General features: G+C 41.2%; 1 protein-coding gene across 1 annotated transcript in view; it reads right to left on the reverse strand.

Annotated features, from left to right (window-relative positions):
• The window catches only part of cspg4 (chondroitin sulfate proteoglycan 4), a 66,201-nt gene continuing 46,560 nt past the window's right edge, over positions 1-19,641 (reverse strand). Inside the window, exons 4-10 of the mRNA XM_072672411.1 lie at positions 17,798-18,268; positions 12,185-12,361; positions 10,025-10,223; positions 7,398-7,529; positions 6,949-7,109; positions 4,811-4,994; positions 1-4,614 (exon numbers count right to left, since the gene is read on the reverse strand). Of these exons, the coding sequence (XP_072528512.1) occupies positions 2,768-4,614; positions 4,811-4,994; positions 6,949-7,109; positions 7,398-7,529; positions 10,025-10,223; positions 12,185-12,361; positions 17,798-18,268 (3,171 nt within the window). The 3' untranslated portion in view covers positions 1-2,767. The remainder of the gene's footprint in view (positions 4,615-4,810; positions 4,995-6,948; positions 7,110-7,397; positions 7,530-10,024; positions 10,224-12,184; positions 12,362-17,797; positions 18,269-19,641) is intronic.

Genomic DNA, 19,641 nt, shown 5'->3' on the forward strand with positions numbered 1-19,641 from the left:
CATTGACAATTTTCTTTCTTTTGCACAGAGTGGGTTACATTTCCAGAAACCTTTTTTTCAGAAAGCATATTGGCTGTAAAGGTATGTAATGCCTAGCTGGAGAAAAATAAATAGGCAGAACTGCTGAAAGGCAGAAAGTACCATACTAGAGTCTAAATGCTGAAAGCAAGCAGTAACAGCACGACACAGAACTTGTGCACACGTAGCCAGCTTGAACAAATTATTCGATGCTCAAAAACAGTTTTCAAAAGTAATCCGACAGATAAAGATTTTTTTAACAAAATATGTACAAACAAGATGAGCATAACAGATGCAAAATAAGGCCTAGATACTGCATTTGGGAATAGAGATTCATCAATGATTGACATATTACTACTGGGTAAACACTGTAACGTACACACACTTTAAACCTGAGTTATATTCTCTAATTAAATTATCACTAACTTTCTATTACAGGGAAATTAGCTATCTCATTTAGAGTAACTGCTCTTGCCCTGGGATAAATACAATATTTGATTAAAATGAGGTACAGAAACACATGCCGGAAACACTTTAGATCCTTCATGGACGACACAGTAAATTTGGGCAGATGTAAAATAGAAAAGAAAAGAATAATAACATTTTACTCTACATCTCTACAAGAACAGAACGCCCTAACACTGTTTAATAAGTCACTTAAAGCCAATTGAAATACATACCCATTTCATGTAACTCTACTAATTAACATTACTTTCTGTGAGAATATTCATGTAAATACACTTAAAATATCACTGTTTAAAAACAGGAAAGCCAACTCCTAATAGGCCTCATACATAATAAAATAAACAAGAAATGGTCTTCTGAATAAACTGTTTTTCTTTTCTTAACTTTAATTTCACACGGAAGACCTAAAATGTGACAATGGCAATTATTGTTTTTCATATAGAAAACTTAATAAAACATAATTAAATGCAGAAAAATTGCATTTGATGCTGAACTAGAGAACTAATTAAACTGATAATGGAATGTATAGTTTGGACAGGTTGACTTACAGACAGTTTGCCTGCTGGACAATCTGTAAGTCCATAGTCAATTATAGAACTAAGCATCTACATGTATGGCTGACAAACACTCTAAAAATAGTATACATGTATATATATATATAGAGAGAGAGAGAGAAGTGGTATATGCTAGATAATACAACATCAGGAAAGTGAATCTCTTCAAGCAAAGTGTAAAAACAGACAAAGTCACTTTGCAGAAGTTGAATGAGAACTTTCAGACACAACTTCAGGGGCCAGGAACGTATCATGATTGGTAATTTAAAAATAATAAAAACACACATTTGAAATTTTTTCCACCCTCTTGAAATACACTACAAGAGATTTCTGAGCAATTTCAGTGGCATATAGGTTTCGGTGACTAATGATATAATTGCATTTTGTCTGGAAGTGAGATGGGAACACTACTTTTCCAAGGAGCTCCATTTCACTTCTGGAAAATTGAACCGTACAGTTCGGAATAATGACCTCAACCTCAACTTTCTATCAGCCAATAGGGATGTAGTTAACACAGCCACTGCTGAGTCACATCCTGTCTGTGGTTTCGGTAAGGTGAACTTTACAAAATACTTCTTCAGTGCCTTAAGTCAGTCCAGTGGATGTATGTATAAAATATCAGTTGTGTTAGCCACACCACCAAAGCACTGAGGGAATTATGGTACAACGTGCTGCAGACAGATAAAACAAAACAAACAAACAAACAAACAAACAAACAAAGAACAAGTAACAACAACAAAAAAAAACATTACACATTGTACAAAAATAACTAAACCAACCCCTATTTTTTCATACAAATCATTTGAAAATGTATATACCCACTAAAACATATTTTTACTTTTTTTGATTACAGGACAATATTGAATAGGAACTAATTAATTGAGATCATTAAAATCAAATAACTTTTTTGAACTACTCAATTTATTACAAAAAAATAAAATGGGCATTGTGTAGAAAGTACATGATTCATGTCATAAACCCCCAAAATGTTTAATTATTTTCCAATTTAATATAAACAAAATCACAAATATTTACTTTAAAAACATATAAAATCTTTTTTTTTCAAACATTAACTTATGTTCTTGTCCAAAAGTTTTATTTAACGATATGAAATTGAATATCAGTCTAGCTTGGATTGTATGTATTGATCAGTCAATTACTGTCTGAAAATCAACAGACTGACCTTTTTGAAGCTTAAAGAATGTGCATTGCTCTGAAGGACAACCTCAGCATTTTGGCAAATAATAGACAATTCACTTCAACCGTGATTATGCAATAAATTCTGTATGTTCATCCTTTAAGGTGACTGCAGCTTTCAATACGTATCAAAGCTTAAACAAAAGCTAACAGGAACAATGAAAAGATGCATAACCTAGTCTTTGCCGAAGATGGGTAGTTGGGTTGTATAAGGTAAAATATTTTTCTCATATTCCATTCTCATATACTTTTCCAAGTCTCTACTGATGTCTCCTTTTTTTGGGTAAACTGTTTAGACTTGAATTTTGTTTGCCCCACTGGCATTATGGCATGACAATATCTGCATGTATGGAGTGCATCACAAGCAAGTGAGGTAAAGTGCAATTATTTGCCAAAATGATGATGTTTTCTAAAAAACTAGTAGGATGTCTTAGGAGTGACTCAAGGAAGCTCCCATACATGTTCTCTCAACAAGTCCCGGGTGCGAGTCTGCCACTGATAGAATGACAGAACAGGGTCCTCATTTATTTTTCTCATACCCAGTACTGGTTCTTTTTCAGAGCTGGGTTTGTTGTCCGACAGTGCTGCAGTAATTCAGGATCTGCCTCTTTGGGCTCTATGGTGGTCATGGAGATGTTGTTCGCTGGATCCGTTTTCCTGAAGGTTTCCTGGCCCATCTCTCCATTCTTCGGCTTGGCTGCAGCTGTTTGGACATTGTGCTTCCCTGTCTTGTTACGTCTCACCAGGTAGTAAGCTAGCAGACCAGCCAGAAGCAGCAGAATCAGGCTGACGAGGATGGGAATGAGAATAGCCCATAATGTGTTTCGTCTTGAAACAGGGGCTTTGTGGGAGCCAGTGGAGGCTGTGGTGGGGTCCACTCCATGTGGCCAGTCACTGTCCCCTCGTCCTCTGAAGTCTGGATGGCCGGACATACCGGTGTCAGAGCTGGGCGTCAAGGGAGGGGCTTTGAGGACTGTGGCACCATAGACTCCTGCTGGGTCATAGGGAGCTGTCTTGAAGGAGAGAATGCACTCTGCAGGGGGAACTCCATGTGCTTTGAGGAGAAAGCGAGCCTCATCCTGACCCTGACTCTGGCCATGACCTTTGCCTTTTGGAACCCCTGTGGTGTTCAAAACCTCTAGAGCCACACGGCCCTCGTCCAGGTCTCTCTGGGTGAAAGATTCGACAGGCTGGCCTTCTGCAGAGCCTCCTCTCCTCACAAACCTTGCTCCCTTCGGCTGTTGGACCACACTAAAGGTTGGGGATGTTCTGGTTTTGTTGGCGAGTGGTGTCGCATCTAGCAGCTTCCGATCCACCAGTACTGTGGCACCTTGAGGAAGCACTGGATCCTTGGCCACATTTGCTAAAGGCCTTACTGTGATGTTGAGGGCAGAGGACACATTAGCTGCTCTGCTTCGGGCCACGAAAGCAAAACTGTCACTTGGAGAAGTGGACTTGATGAAGCGGACGCTAACCCTCCCTTCCTTGATCTGTTTCTGGGTGAAAGCAGAAGTAGGCTGCCTGTCCACCATCACTGCTGCATACTTGGGGACATTTGTGATCTTGTAAAGTACCTCTTCCTCTCTGTCCCCACCTGTGGACACTTTCAACATGGCCTCTGTTATGGGAGTCTCGTCATCTCCCTGCTTCACCTGGATCTCCTGAACTTTCCTAAGCGTGAGTTTCTTAGCTAGGACGCCAATGTGCAGCGTGTGTGGTTCTGTCTGATGCTTCCCGTCAGAGACCGTGAACTCTATGAAGCCATCTGACAAGCTTCCGTCACTCACAAATGCCACACGACCCATGTTGACCTCCTCTTGCGTAAACCGACTGATCCTGTCTCTGGTGTCCTTGTAGATGACGTGCCCGTTAACAGGGCTCTTTGAGATGGAGAATCTGATCTCATCTGGTGTGCTGTCTTGGTCAATGGTGTTGAGGAACTGCTGGGACAGCACAGTGGTGGAGCCTTGCAGGACCTCTAGCAGCAGGTCCAAACGTTCCAGCTTTGGAGGATTTGAGTCTCTTCTTCTGATGGAGATGAGGAAAATCTCCTCCAGCACTATGGCTCCTGGAGCAGCCTGAGGGGAGCGGCCATGAGGGTTCAGCCGCACACGGAAAGAGAAGCTGTCCGAGGAGGCGCCTGAGTCACTGTGGGAGTATTCCAACTCCCCTTTACTGATATCCTCTTGCAGGAAGTAGGGTGCATCTCGAGCAAGGTCGCCACCACCAAGAGTGAGCCGGCCTTGTACGGGGAATTGCCGTACCTCAAAAACTATGTCCTGCCCTGCTCGCTTCTCTGCTGGCAGACTGGCTAGCAGGTTGGATGCATCCAGAATAGAACTATCGATCACCTTAGACTGCCCCTGAATCACTGACATACCTGAAATACAACCAGAAAGTAACCAGTTAGAAACATCTCATCACCACTCAATAGGTAAGATATAATTTTTACTCAAATCATCTGAATGTAAAACTATATACTGCTGAATGACTCCACAACATCATGTGCGTTGCATCAGTATACAGAACATGAGGTAGTAGATTACAGCAGATGTTTGACAGACTCAGCATGATACCTTTGTTCTTCCACAGCTGCGAAGACACATTGCGGTTGGCGGCGTAGTACGACACGGTGACAGGGAGAGTGTGGTTGAGTCGTGCCGCTGGTGGTGATGAGAGCTCAAGCTCAACAGAGTCTTTCACTACCCAGAAGGGCTCTGAGGGCATCTGGTGCTCATAATACACAGCACCAGCATCCAGCTGATGATACAAATGAGAAAAAACAAACACATAAACAAAAAGATTAAAAGACAAAATGCTCTCATTAACACAGTTGGGTTACAACCGATAACATGCCAAATCAAAAGCCTCTCTTTCATGTTCTGAAAAGATCCAAAATCTACTGTTTGTTTAGTATTTGTCCTGTAAATCAGGCAGCTTATTTTACAGTATCTCTACAGAGCAGGCAGAGACACAGTGAATACAATCATCAGCTGTTTTTATTTATTTATCTATAATTTTTGACCCAATTTGGAATACCAATTACCCAATCCCCATTAATGTCAACTCTCCCTATCAGTAGCAATGCCATCACTAGCACCCCAACACTAGGAGAGTGAGGACTAACGCAGCATGACCTCGGATTCGAACCAAAGATTCTCAGATTGTAAAGGCAGTGCCATAGTCCACTGAGCCATTTTTCACTCCACAGTCCATTTTGACACTCAGAGCAGTGTCTCTATGCCATATGAGCCAGTATAAGGTTTTGGATTGTGACCGTTTCTGATTATTGATTCAAAAATAATAAACAATAACTTTTTTTAAGGTCAGTTTAATAATCAGTTTATGAGTAAGTTAAATATAACTAATGCAATGTTTCATTAGTTTGGACTTTCTTTTTATAGCCAAGTATATGGTGGAACTTCTGTGAGTAGTTTCTAAAGGACAGGACAAAGTCCCAGTGTACATTACTGTTGCAATGGGCTAAGGGACTGTTCTCTGGAATGGGCCTTCACTCTGAGATCATTCTGTCCTAAACTGAACTCCTGCTGCTAAGCTGCTAAGGCGTTTTAGCACAGAGTGGAATCCCAGACATCACACACTGAATCACACTCCAGATATTTTACTGACATCAACCTGAGAGATACATTTTTTAAAACCTCCAGCTACAGTTAAAGTGAATTACTTCACCACTGAGGCAATCCAAAGACCACTCCAAATATTATTAGTTGGAGCACTGCAGACCAGAGGACAAAATAAATGCCCTCCAGAAAAGGCTTGATTTTGAAAGATTTAGTGCTTGGTTCTGCCCACTATGGGACACTGCATGCCATGAAACGTGCAGTGGTGCCCTCTGGTGGCTGTAGGAGGTTTAATAAGTACACTGGTGTTGAGTGTCCTGGAGCTGTAGTGGTTCTGACACATAGAAAAAACCCTGGTGAGGAAAGTCTGTCAGCATCTCTGCCACCTCAGACACCTAGGGGACTTTGCTCCAAGGTGCTGCAGAACTTCTATACCTGCACTATCGAAAGCATCCTCATGGGGAACATCACAGCCTTGTCTGGCAACAGCACGAAGGCACAGAAAAGGCAATGTCTCCAGAAGGTGGTGTGATCAGCTAAGTGGATCATCTGGACCAAGCTCCCTGACCTACAGACTATTTAAAGCAAGCAGTGCTGGACCAAGTCCAGTGAAGGACCTATTCTCTCTGCTTTGACTCTTCCTACAGGTTATTTGGGTTCTTAACCAGGACAATGTGTGTATATGTATGTATATATATATATATATATATGAATTCTGCATTCAATACAATTCTACATACAATATATCATACATCATGATATATTTATAAAGTTTACTAATTATACATTTTAGATTTATTGTATGAATTATTTTTTTAGCTCCTCACTACCACCTGTTTAAATTGCACAGCATTGTGTTGCACACAAAGCTGCCACACTTTGAACCTTCTATATCTTTACCTCTACATATTTTTTTTGTATCCAACATGTCTTGTCTTTCTACCTTGTTTTTCATGTCACCAGACAGTCATCAAATCATTTTCTGCCATATGTGACAAATAAACGATAAATAAATGATTTGGTTTGATTTTGACAAGGGGAATATTTCATTCATAATATTTAAGACTTGAAAATCTTAATCTTAAAATAAAAGCATAGTAATTTTAAATACAGTAAAACAGTGGTAAAGTCACCTCAGTTTGTGTGAATTTGGTGATTTCCTCAAACTGTCCACTCTGGTTGGGCTTGATCAGGCGTCCTAGGCGTGGAGGCCTTAGCAGAGAGTAACTGATTTCGTCTCCATCCTCACTGGTCACTGCTCGGAGGATATCCCGACTGATCACTTGCCTGGAGCCTGCAAGAAGAACGAGTTAGATAACCTTATTCTTTTCTTTATTCATTCTCTATATGTTCTGTGAAACAGATTAAGGCATATTTAGTTTGCTTTAGTAAAGCCATAGTCTCCTTTCCTGCATTAGGGGATAGTCTGTTTGGTTTGACTGTATGAGATAATTAAGCTGTTGCCTGCAGTATCTCTCAAATATCAATTAACTCTCATGCCACAAAGTGAGTGTACTTGCATGGCCAGGGCACAGTGTTGGGTTTATATGTGAGAAAGTAAGTTAGCCACTGAAAAACCCACCTGGGAAGACCAAGAGCTCGCCATGTGCCTCCACAGAGATTGTTAGCTGTCTGGCAATGATGGCAAAGTGGTAGAGAGGAGAGGTGTGGTCTCCATCTGTCACTGTGAAGCTGAAACCACCCGATTCAGATCCTATTGGGAGAAACAGCTTTCATTAGTCAGATACATATGCTTAATAATGCTCTAATGAGTTTCCCTGGAGTTCCCACGTTTTTCTCTGGATGAAATCGTTTGCTGTCAGGTAAGTTCTTTTCACTGTGGTTCAATTAAGAACCAGCAAGAAACTGAGGGTTTGACTAAACCCTAAAATAAAAGTAATACATTAGAAATCATATCACACCAGCCTAGAACTTCCAGTCCAGGTCTCTGGTGTTTCATAGATGTTCCTGAGCATTGTTCACCTTGATATACAGAGAACTACTCAGTGCAAAAGGTTTTATCCACAGGCTTATAATCTCACCATAAACTATTTTAACACCATCTAAGAAAATCTGGGTAAAACCCACAATGCAAATTCCATATTGATCAGTTCAGTAAGTCTAAGAGAACTAGACTTTGCAATAACATATCATAACATGCCATTATAATCCCTGATTTATGAACAGATACAGGCAAGATCAGGATCAAGCAGGGCATGGTTAAAGACCACCTAAGACATTACTGTAGAAGAGCATGCTCAACAGAAGATTCTTGAACTGAGCCGAATCCAAGCTCATGAAGATTTTACAGTCTCAGAGATCTCAGTTTAATATAAAATTGTGTAAATGGCACAACAATTATGTTAATAAAATGTATAAAAAAGTAACTGGCCGTGGTCCTAATACTCTATTGAGTATGTTGCACTATTAACACTCTGAACAAGACCCGTAGCATTCACTCACTCACTATAAACCAGCCTTTATGTGTCCATGCCTTTAAAGATAGTAAGCTGCATCCAAGATATACACATACATAATGCTGGCATGGCTGGCGGGTTAATGGAAGGAACAAACATGCAGACCAAAGTAAGATCAGGTCAGATTATATTGGTAGCTTGGTTAGTTTAGTAGGTTGGATTAGCTTTAGCTCTCTAGCTCATTGTCTTTATTCTAGTTTTCAAAGCAGCTTAAATTGCCTATCTGTATGAAATGTGCTGTAAATAAACTTGCTTTGCCTAGTGCTAGGTAAGTTTGATGTTTTGGCCCCTGTGCTCAACCTATATCTTGCTTGCTGCTAGTGAACAATTCACGTGAATGCTTCTCTAAATCCTATATTACCTTTGACATAGCACAGCTTCAACTTCTACAAGGCTGTTGCCAGAAGTGGCTGTTTATTGCTCGAGGTGTGACCATGTACGTCAGAAAACCAGAGGTCAGAAAATCAAAAGGGAAACCATACAGAGTAAGCTTGAAATGTCCAGTGTCACAGCAGCTTCTCTGAGGAAAGTAATATATTCCTCTTAACCGTTTCAGTACCAACTTTGGTATGTTTACCATGTATGGACTATGTAATAATCGTCAAATAAGGGATGTTTTGGTGTAAAAAACCCTCTCCTTTGTTCTCTACTTTGAGAGTGAGGCTTCTGCCAGCGGTGTCTCCCAAGCTCATGAGTGCAAAGCTTTATAAAAGCAAGAAGGAGATGAGAGGAAAATCTAAAAGGAAATTCACCACAGGAACAAACCACACCAGCCTTGTGATTGGTGAGGGCAACACTTGTGATTAGGAGCGAAAAGGAGAGAAGGTGTGGTGGTGGTCATAAGATCAAGATGAGCCTAATTAGAAAGAAACCACAGATTTAGGTTTCCTGCGGCTTTAAAAGACTTATAAGACATAAAAAATAGAAAAAAATAGATAGATTTCAGTGGCTGTTGTTTGGTTGTGGCTTTATATAAAGATAATATGCTGGTGTGACACATCAGTTACGTTGGAATCTGAACATAAGTGCATTGTGTTTTAGTAACCTAAATAAATGAGCTGTTCCAAATAAACTGCTGCACATGAGGGGCCTTTTGGCATGGTCACGCCCATAACTAATTTCATTGGCCACTGAGGACACTATTTTAGCGATCTTTAGCCGAGCCGTCACGCGCGCACCGGACAGCTTACACAGGCAGAAGGTGTGAAAATAGACGGGGTATAAGATAGCAATGAGCATCGTGACGTGACGCATCTTGTGCAGGGTGTAAGATAGGGCCCTGACAATTTGGAGCTTGAGAGTGCATTTCCAGGATTGGTGATGATGTTAAATGCATTATGTTTTGGCAGTGCAACCTTGATTAGTAAAACTAACACCTTTCCCATTGGCTCCTGGCACCATCTATTTGCATACTGGGCATCTCTGTTGATGACAGGGTGGCTTTATGTTGGCTAAATGCTACAGTGAGCCTTCATGCACTAATACAGGGTTGTGCCATCAACATTTGTGAAGATGGTAATTGTTACAATGTCAATTATTATTATATTTTTGATGTTAACTGGCCTGGTTACTTTGTAATTTAGTGTAATTTAATTGATTTAGGCAAACATACTTTCAGACCAAATTTAGTTGTGTTTTAGTCAAATAGAAGATATTTTTTGAGTGTATGAGGCTATTTCTAAAGCTGTGTCTCTTTATTTTATGAAGGCCATTGACATTTGCAATATGGTACCTTCATGGATGAAAATGACCTCGCCGTTGTTGATCTGAGCTTGGGTGAAAGTTTTAATACTGTCGTCAGGTGACTCTTTCAGAGCAATTATTCCATTAGTTGGCGTCTCTATTGTGTAAACCAGCTCGTCTGGAGGGGTGTCCAGATCTTCTGTGTTCAACAGTCTGCTTGTGATTTCCGATTCTTCGCCAACCAGAACCTATAGGAGAGGGGGGGAAGGGTGCAAACAAGATTAGAAAACAAAACAAAGCAGTGGAAAAGAGATCCCTGAAAGGGTTTGATTGTTTGCTGTGGAGTGTAGCAGCTTGGCGTGTTATCTGAAGATAAAGAGCATTGCAAAGGGAGATTGGTCTCTCAGGCCTTGGCGGGCTCTAATGGACCCGTAATGGCTGCAGAGCTGAATGGAACATTAATTGAAAGAGCCAGAGCAGATCTCCTGAAAGACTTTCTTAAATAGCAGGAGTCAGTAGGGAGAACGGAGAGGCGTGCAGTGAAAGAGTCATATCGATTTATTCGGCCTTACTCCCCTCTGCTGCCTCCATCTACCACTCTCTAGACAAAACCAGAGAGGGCAAGAGAGAGGGGTGGGGGAGAGTTGGGCAGAGAAATTCAGTTCACGAAGCAGTGGCCCAGATAAGCAAGGTCTACAATTCCATTAACTTTTAGGGAAGCTATTTCCAAACGGCGCATGTTTGAGAGCAGAGAGGGTACTTATTTAAACCCCATACCCAAAGTGCAATACCGCATTAAACTACAAAGTATTCACCTTGTCAGTGGCAATGCAAGTTACGTGTAATTCATAGGGGCAGTGTGCATGTGCATTTATATCAGTAATGCCCTCTAGTGCCTATGGGGAGACTTGCATCTCATAACACAGCATATCGCATGTGGAGTTTAAAGCATCCACCACTTGGTGGCAGCATCAGTACATTATTCCCTGCAACTCCAGTCAGCACAATTTCATACCACAATTATCCTCCAAATTGTGTAGGAAATTGATATTTCTTCATAATCAATGTGTAATGCATATAACATTGATCGGATGCTGTGCGGCAAATTTAATTTCGACTCGCAGAGGGAGCAGAGCTGTGTTTGAGAGAGACTTAACAGGCCGTTATTACGGAGAGTCACAATCACTCTCTGATTGGGCTGCTGTGTACCCCGGAGTCTCTCCATTGCACAGCGCAGAGACTCTACATGCTGCTGAGCGTGCCTTGTGTGTGGGTGTGTGTGTGTGCTGTGTGGGCTGTAGTCTGTGGGAGCATATCCTTGAGACCTGGTATCCAGTGAATGTATAAGTGATGGGCTGAGCATTGTAAGGCAGAAGGAGAGGCTGCTGAGTGTTTGGAGGGGAGAGCTGTAATGTATGCCAGCTGGAGCTGGACTGGGCAGGATCTGTGTCACCACCATGTTATTCATCATGTCTGATCATCTGCTGCAGGTCATACAACACTGCAGCTTCCTGCCTTAAATCAACACAGCGTAGAGAGAGGAAGAGAGATAGGGAGAGAGAGAGAGATAGATAGAAAAAGAGAGATAGAGAGGGGGCAGTAAACAAAAAATAGGCTTTAAGACAGAAAGAGAGAGAGTGTGAAGGAGAGCGGCAGAGAGAAAGGTGGAGAGGGGTAGGAAAAGAGAAGATAAAGAAAGAGTGGAAGAAAGAGACAAAAAGGGAAAGAGAGAGAGGGGTAGGGGGCCGGGGGAAAAAAAAGCCGGAGACAGAGTGACAGAGACAGATAGAGACAGAGGTCGGAACACAGAGGGAGCAAGAGGTAAGCAGAGGGAGAGAGAGAGAGAGAGCATACAGTCTGTACGTGTGGAAAAAGACGTATCATTATTTCACATTTTGCGGGATAGTAATGGTGACTCGGATTGGCCAGGCTGCTCTCAGATCCCAGAAGCCGAATTCCTGCTACAGTCATGGTTTTCCAAAAATATGAGTTACCAAGGCGATGCGAGACCACAGGCAACGTCAAAAAAACATGACACACTCGTTTCCAGTTGTGGCAGAAGAGCCGGTCGGTATTTTCCGACCTTGTGTCTGTTCCAGGACCTTTAAGGTCTCTCTAAGACACTCTTTAATTCTACAGAGGCCCTTCTGGCCATGGGGGTCCGTGAGAGCGAACCTAAAGGAGAGATGGAATAGCTTTAAAGCTGTACCTCCAGGCCAGTGTTGCGCTGTAGCTGGGGTGGCTCGTCATTAACTGGCATGACTGTGATGCTGATGGTGATGGGTTGGCTGCGGCGGCTGATCTCGAAAGCTGAGGCGGAGAGAGTGAGGCTGTCCTCTGTGGTCTCTGTGCTGTCGTGATAGTAGTAGATCAGACCTTTCTGCACCTGAGCATGAAAAGAGAGAGCATATACAACTGTTAAGGTGATAATAAGATGTCAGTGTATGATATTGTATCATCACAGTTGGCTTTCCTGAAGTTTGAGAAGTTGTGAGGTTAATAATTCACATTTTATGTAGTTAAAGTTAAGGGTGGCTTAGAATGTAAGACACGGTATTTACTTTCTACTGTGTGTAGAAACTCGTCATATGTAGGCCCTCAAAATGGACATGCGGCTACTTTGGGAAAATATGGAAGTCTATGAAAAGCTAAAAGCTATTGCTGGGCCCACTGGGGAAGGGAGAAGGGCCGGTAAGCTGCCCAACAAGGAAGCTGGGGGACTTCCATGGACCGTGGGGAAGCAAGCGGGTGCTAGGCTCAAAGCTACAGCAACACTATACAGAAACACACAGTATTTTGAATAATTACAAAATAAATGTTCTTGTTAAAGTTCTAAGCTATGCTAGGCTATCCAATGCTATGTGGCTGTAGGCCATATTGGTTACATAAACCAATCTCAAAAAGCAGTGCTTTTTTTTTACAAGCCCACCATAAAAGAAAAAATAATTGTGTTTCATTCTAAGGCAAAACAACAGGGTTGTAAACATGCCACTGAGCATTTTCAGCCCAAAGTCACACACTTATTATTCATACACCAACCTTAGCTTAACTTAAAACACTCAATAAATGCATCCTCTGGCACCTTCAACCAGTGTTCTTTCTCTCGTAAGCAAAGCTTACTGTGATATAATTTGCCATGGTAGTGATATATTATGGTCAAATTACCCCACCTCTAAATCAACACTGTAAAGTTAATGTACAATACAAGAACACTCAAACAAACAGAAAATTTAATCCTGACAAATCTTGTACCCTTGGACAAATTACATATTGACATTGTTATATTTCTAATGAAAAAGTAATGAACACAGTCTGTGTATATAATCAAACATAAGGTGATACTTTTTGTGTAAACAATTACTCTGTCTTTTCTAATAAAGTCAGCACTTAGTAACATACCCTTTGGGAGAAATCTCAGCAGGAAAACAACATGTTTGGTAGCAGCGAAATGTCCTTCAGTTCTTTTAGGTGAATTATTTTGTAGGTTTTAATTCTTCTGAGATGTTCCTGGGTGGCTGTCCTGCATGCACAGATTGTTTAACCCCTTTAAAAGCCTATGGCCTGCCATAGAATAGCTAAAGAATAGCCCCACCAGTTAGTACAGAAGTCCTTGTATTTACTGAATAATACACTTCAGTGTGCAACAAGCCTTGGAGTGTTTTATTAAGGGATTAATGCTTCTATCCACATTTTCTTTGGTATTTAGGTAAGGAGACTGTTAGTGCCATTTTGAAAACGGGTTAGTTTGTGTCTCTTCAGGTACTCCATGGTGGATTTTGAGGTCTCCTGTTTTTATCCTGTTGTAGAAGACATCTTTTTTTCAGCTTTAGCATTTTTTGCAGATGGCTGGTCATTTATATCTAGACTTTACTTGTATTTTGCGGGATTCATTCTTCCCTACACTCAAACAATACTGCCAATGCCACTGATAGCAGTGCAACCCCAAAACATGTTAGATTCGCCCCCATGCTTCACAGTTGGCACAGCATTCTTTTAATTAACTGTAGCTCTCACTTTAGCTTATTGTGGCCAGTTTCTACTTACAGTTGGTGGAATTCTAAGGCCTTCCCAGTCAAGGTCTGAGACAAAGCCGAGCATGTGCCTTTTGCACAGGCCTCATTGATGACTGTGATTTTTTTCTTCTGATCCTGGCTTTTTATTTAAAATCTCTCTTTTAATAAAAGTTACACTACTAAAAGGTACTTTTCTCGTAGGAGAGTAAATCTAGTGTACCTTTAAAATCATTGAACGTTCACAGTTGAGCCTCACAGACTGCTTTATACACTGCTCTATACACCAAAATGAGCTACAACCAATACTTAACAATCACACACACACACATTCACAGTAAATGACTATTTGTGCTACCACATGGCATAAGTGACACGCGTAAGTACTTACACAATTCGTACTGACAAGTACACAGTGCTGTAATTGTGTGTGTGTGTATATATATGTGCTTGCATGTGTATCGTTATTTCTGTGCAACACTCTTCCACAGATGTAAACCCTGAGACAAAGTCCTTGTATACATATGTTCATTGCACTCATTAACTGCTGGTGTGATGGCGTGCTTTCGCCCCAGGCTGCTGTAGAGCGTGAGCCGCACCAGCAGGCTCTAGTACACACTGCTATGTGCAGATTGTAATGGCCTCCAGATGATCACCACCTCATGAATGGAGCGGCTCTGTGTTTTCACTGATTGCAAGGGCTTATCTGGCAAATCGGTGTTACCCAGAAAAAGCAACCTTTTATACATTTACATATTCGATCATTATGTATTTTGAACTCACTGGACAGTTACTTGTGTGTTCTCCAGAGTTTGGAGCACCAGCATTAATTGAGCCCCATAATGCTGGGAGCCTATTTGGTTTTCCACTTTTCAACTCGTGTGTGCCTCTTCTACCGTTCATAAACGCCAAACAACAGCATGAAAAGAACCACGGGTCCCACATAAGTGAGTGGAGAAATTCCCAATGATGTCTGATAATGAGCATGATGCATGCCTCTTTCATTTAGAGGCCATTATACTCTGGTTTCGCTTCTTTCCAAGTGCTAGTCTGCAGCTTTCTCCCTCAATATGGTACTCATTTAGAGTCCTGCTGAAGTACTCTTGTGCTGCATTGCATAATAAAACAAAAAACTCTATAAAGACATAGCAGGAAGGATGCTATGGAGAGTGAAATCGTACCCACAGCTTTGTCTGACGAATACTCTGTCTAGAAATGTTGTAAACTGACTATTGGGTTTTCCACTCGCCTGTTGGTGTGGATTTGTTCGGGCACCTACATGAAAACCAAAGTGGGGGCGTCATCCTAAGCCTAAAAAACTATCCTAACCCTAGAAGTAACCTAAGCAATTACTTGCACCTCAGCATTAAAACACCATAAACTCCTGTTTGTTCAGGATAAACATGGAGAAGCATTTGTTCCATGACAACTCATCTTCTTTTATAGACCAGTCCAGCAGAGCCACCCATCCAATTTAGCAAAGCAGTAACATTCAGTAAGCTTCAGTTCCAGAATTGTCTGATCTGGGTTCAGTTCTCCAGGCTGCATTGATCTTTCTTCACAGTGGGGTCTTTGACAGACTGGTGGTTCTCAGTAAGAACCGTGTGTGTGGATGCTTTATTATAGGAATATATGGGCCAGTTTATTTTGGCTTGGGGCAGCAGGGCAGCTCCGTCAGACTTTCCACCCGTGCTTGAACAAGGAATGAACCGAGGCCAAGCCCCACACTGCAGCCATAAGAACAGCGTCTAACCACCTCCATGAGACTCAGCACCGCTACACTCACATGACACATAGCACTTTTCCACCAGAACCCAGTCATTTCACCCTCACTCTTTCCACAAGCAGACCTTCGGACGCACAGCTAGCGGCTATAGCAAAAGCCTGCTCTGAGAGGACTCAAAGACAGTCGAGATCACGTTGAACAAAGACAAAAAACATGAGAAAAAAAGAAAGAAAGAAAGAAAGAAAGAGGAGAAGAGAAAGCCAGACAGGAGACATTGATTCCTTCTGTCACTTGAACACAGAGAACATCAGTGTTCTGCGGTACAAACAACCAAGTTGATCAAAGTCTGGCTCAATGGCTATTATTCTGTGAATGGTTTGTAATTAAGATGCAGAAAATGCTATTTTATGCCTGGCTGTGCTTAAATGATACAGCTAATACTGGGGAGAGAATGTATTTGTCTCAGAATAACCAAAGTGCCAGGCTGTCTCCTTCTTCTCGTCCTTTTAATTACGCAAACAAAAACCTCCTTGGTCGCTCCCAGTCTCTTTTGTGGTGTGATAGGATTTAGGCTTTTCTTTTTTTTTAGCAGAACAAAACGGTGGCGACACTCGAAAGACAACAGAATAGCAAAGGTGTAATCCACCATTTCCGCTGCTTTCACAGCAGCTCCAGTAGCTAGTAGTCAGTCCCCAAGTGCACATCCACATGGTGACATACAGTTCCAATCAAAATTATTTTAGCTTCGAATTAGGTTTATTAGCAAAATTGACTAAATTAACTTTCAGACAAGCGTCTTCAGTACTTAGTAGAGCAGCCTTTTGCTGTCATGACCTGCTGCAAACGTGATGCATAGCCAGACACCAGCTTCTTGTCACTGTACTGCACTGTAGATAGATGATAACCCTTTGACTTCTGTACAAACTAGTGGGGCTATTCTTTGGTAATAGAAGGTTGGAATAACACTTTAGGCCCACCAGCGGTCTGTGGTCTTTTTTAAGGGAATAAGGCATGAAATGTTAATGATAAATTGCAGATTCAGTTGTCTGACCTTAACCCAATTGAGCATGCTTTTCACAGACTGAAGACAAAACTGAAGGCAAAAAAACCCACAAACAAAGAACAATTGAAGGCAGCTGCTGTAAAGGCCTTGCAAAGCATCCTAAGGAAAGAAACTCAGCATTTGGTGATGTCTATGGGTTCCAGACTTCAGGCACTCACTGACTGAAAGGATCTGCCTCCAAATATTAAACATAGTCAATTATAGTAGATTATAAGTAATAATCCTAGAGTTTAAAACAAAGAAATAGTAAAGTAGTATAATAATAATTAGTTACTTTTGAGTCTGTGAAAATGAAATGACTGTGAAAAATGGATGTAATTTCTATAGATATATTACTACCATTATTTTTGCAACTCCTTCAAGTAAAGCTGAAAGTCAGCACTTTAATAATTGCTTCATTTCAAATCCATTGAGGAGGTATACTAAGGCAAAATTACAAGTAATAACAATATCTATTTGTATTGGTATCTGATTCGCTGTCCAATGAAAAGCATGTATCTCCAAAACTGTAACTTTACAGGAAAAGGTAAAATGTTCTTTTTCCAAAGAATTTATGGCATTTTTATTAATCTATTCATCCATTATTTGCACATTCATTCATTGTTTGCACAGTGTATAGAGCAGCACAGGGTTCAAATGATGGAGAAAATTAAATGTATGTAATCATAAGGTCACTGAAAGCTAATTATTTTCCCCAACAGGAAAATCCTGTTGTATTTATTTGGTTCTTTGTTATTATGATGTAGTGCTGTTTTGTCATTTTGTTTCCTGTAATACATGACAACAAGGTTACCTCTGTACATGCAGTGTTCCTGAGAGTCTGGAAGCTGAAAGAGACACTAAATTAGCCTAATTAGTTAGTGTAGCTTTATAGTGGTTTATAATGCTAAATAAAACCAACATGCATTTAGTCCAGCCACAGCACAGTTGCACAGTTCCTATGCTAGGTTACCAATATTGTGTGCACCGCTTAATCAGGCAATGGTCTGACCAGAGAGAGACCAGAGATAGGACTGTACTCACATCTTCCCAGGTGAAGGAGACAAGTCCGTCCTCTTCCCGGTCCAAGTACCTGAGGTCCCCATGCTGAGGTGCCTCTTCCACGATGAAGTCGATGTTGACAGATCTGTAGAAGGGATGTGTGATGTTGAGCACTTCCTCAGAGAGTGACACGGCTCCGCCTTCCCTCACTGTGAAGTTCATCACCTGGATGGGGATTAGCCTGGGTACAATGTCTACCTGAACCTCGAGGTCCTCCACCGTAGTGAAGCCATTACTGACGTCCAGGACGAACCGGTCTCTACCTTGCCGCGAGGCAGACACGTACAAAACTGTGCCCATGTTTACATCCTCTTGGGTGAAGGAGTGGATGTAGTCCAGCACCGGGGAAGCTGTGCTCTCAGAGTTGTTGGTCATTTTGACCACATGACCGAGACGTGGAGGTTCTTTGATGCTAAAGACCATCTCTGTAGGCACAATATCTGCCTGCTCCACCTGAGGAGGCAATAAGATAGGTTTTAGTGAATGTTAAATCAGCCTGAATTTGTCAGGCTATAAAAATGACCACTGGACAGTGCTGGGAAGTAATAAATGGCATGTACTACTTTCATTTAAGCATATGTATTTCATTACAGTATTTCCATTTTTCCCCACAGAGTTACTTCCACTCTACTGTATTAAATTAAAATATCCTAGGTTGTACTGCTTTCCGAATAAATGTGACATTACTTGTTACTCTGAAGTGCCAAATATACAGACCAGAGGTCACACAGGTTGTTAGGTGGAACTCATATAACACTATAATCATTTAATAATTTCAAAAAAGAATAGAGGATGTCTGCTATTGCTAAAGCAATATTTCACAAAGGATAAAAAAGAGTTGATCCTGCTTTTGTTGGAGTAACTCTACTGTCCAGGGAAGAAGGCTTTCTACTAGATTTTGGAGCATTGCTGTGACAATTGATTGCACTTGGTGACAAGAGCCTTAGTGAGGTCAGGATGTTGGATGAACATCACCCCACCTGATCCCCAACTATTGGGTGGAGCATTGGATCATTTCAGAGAACACAGTTTCACTGCCCCCAGTGTGGGACCTTATGCCCCTCTGCTTCAGAAAGTCCTATTCTATTGGCAGTACTTTTCTACAGAGACTAGACAAGCTGTGTGTATGCATTTGCATGCCTGTGTCAGCAATGGGTGCAATAAAATAGCTAAATGCTAGAAGGACTGTCCACAAACATTTGGACATATAGTGTATATGCCTGACAAGCACATTTTGCATGAACACATGCTTAGTATATCTTGCTGGAATGACTCAGCTTTAACTCACAGTCATAAATTTCAGAGAAAAATTACACAGACATTGTAAATGTGATATTCGATATTCTAAGTTAAACATGTGATGAACTTACGAAATTTTAAGGAAAAAGAAACTTAGATATGGAAGTAAATCTGCCATAGAGAACCCTTTCATTCGCTCAGTAAGCTTGAGAGTAGTTACACTGTGGTTTTGGAAACGTTTATGGCTCAAATGTGAGACAGCCATACAAAATGTTGATTGTTGGAGAGTGTTTCTATGGTTATACTGAAAGATATTGTGACCAAAACACTGTTGAAATGGTGTTTATACACAATCTGTCCAAATGTTTATGGACACCCCTTCTAATGAATGCATTCAGCTACTTTAGGTTGCACCCATTGCTGACACAGGTTGTCTAGCCTGTGTAGAGATGTATTGCCAATCGTATAGAACTCTCTAGAGTAGATAAACATAAACCATTGAGCTGTGGAGCAGTGGAACTGTGTTCTCTGAAATGATGGCTTTGGGATGAGTTGGGGAGTTGGAGATGGGGAGGTGGAAAGGTGAT

This window comes from Salminus brasiliensis, chromosome 2 (assembly GCF_030463535.1).
Source record: "Salminus brasiliensis chromosome 2, fSalBra1.hap2, whole genome shotgun sequence".
Lineage (NCBI taxonomy): Eukaryota > Metazoa > Chordata > Actinopteri > Characiformes > Bryconidae > Salminus > Salminus brasiliensis.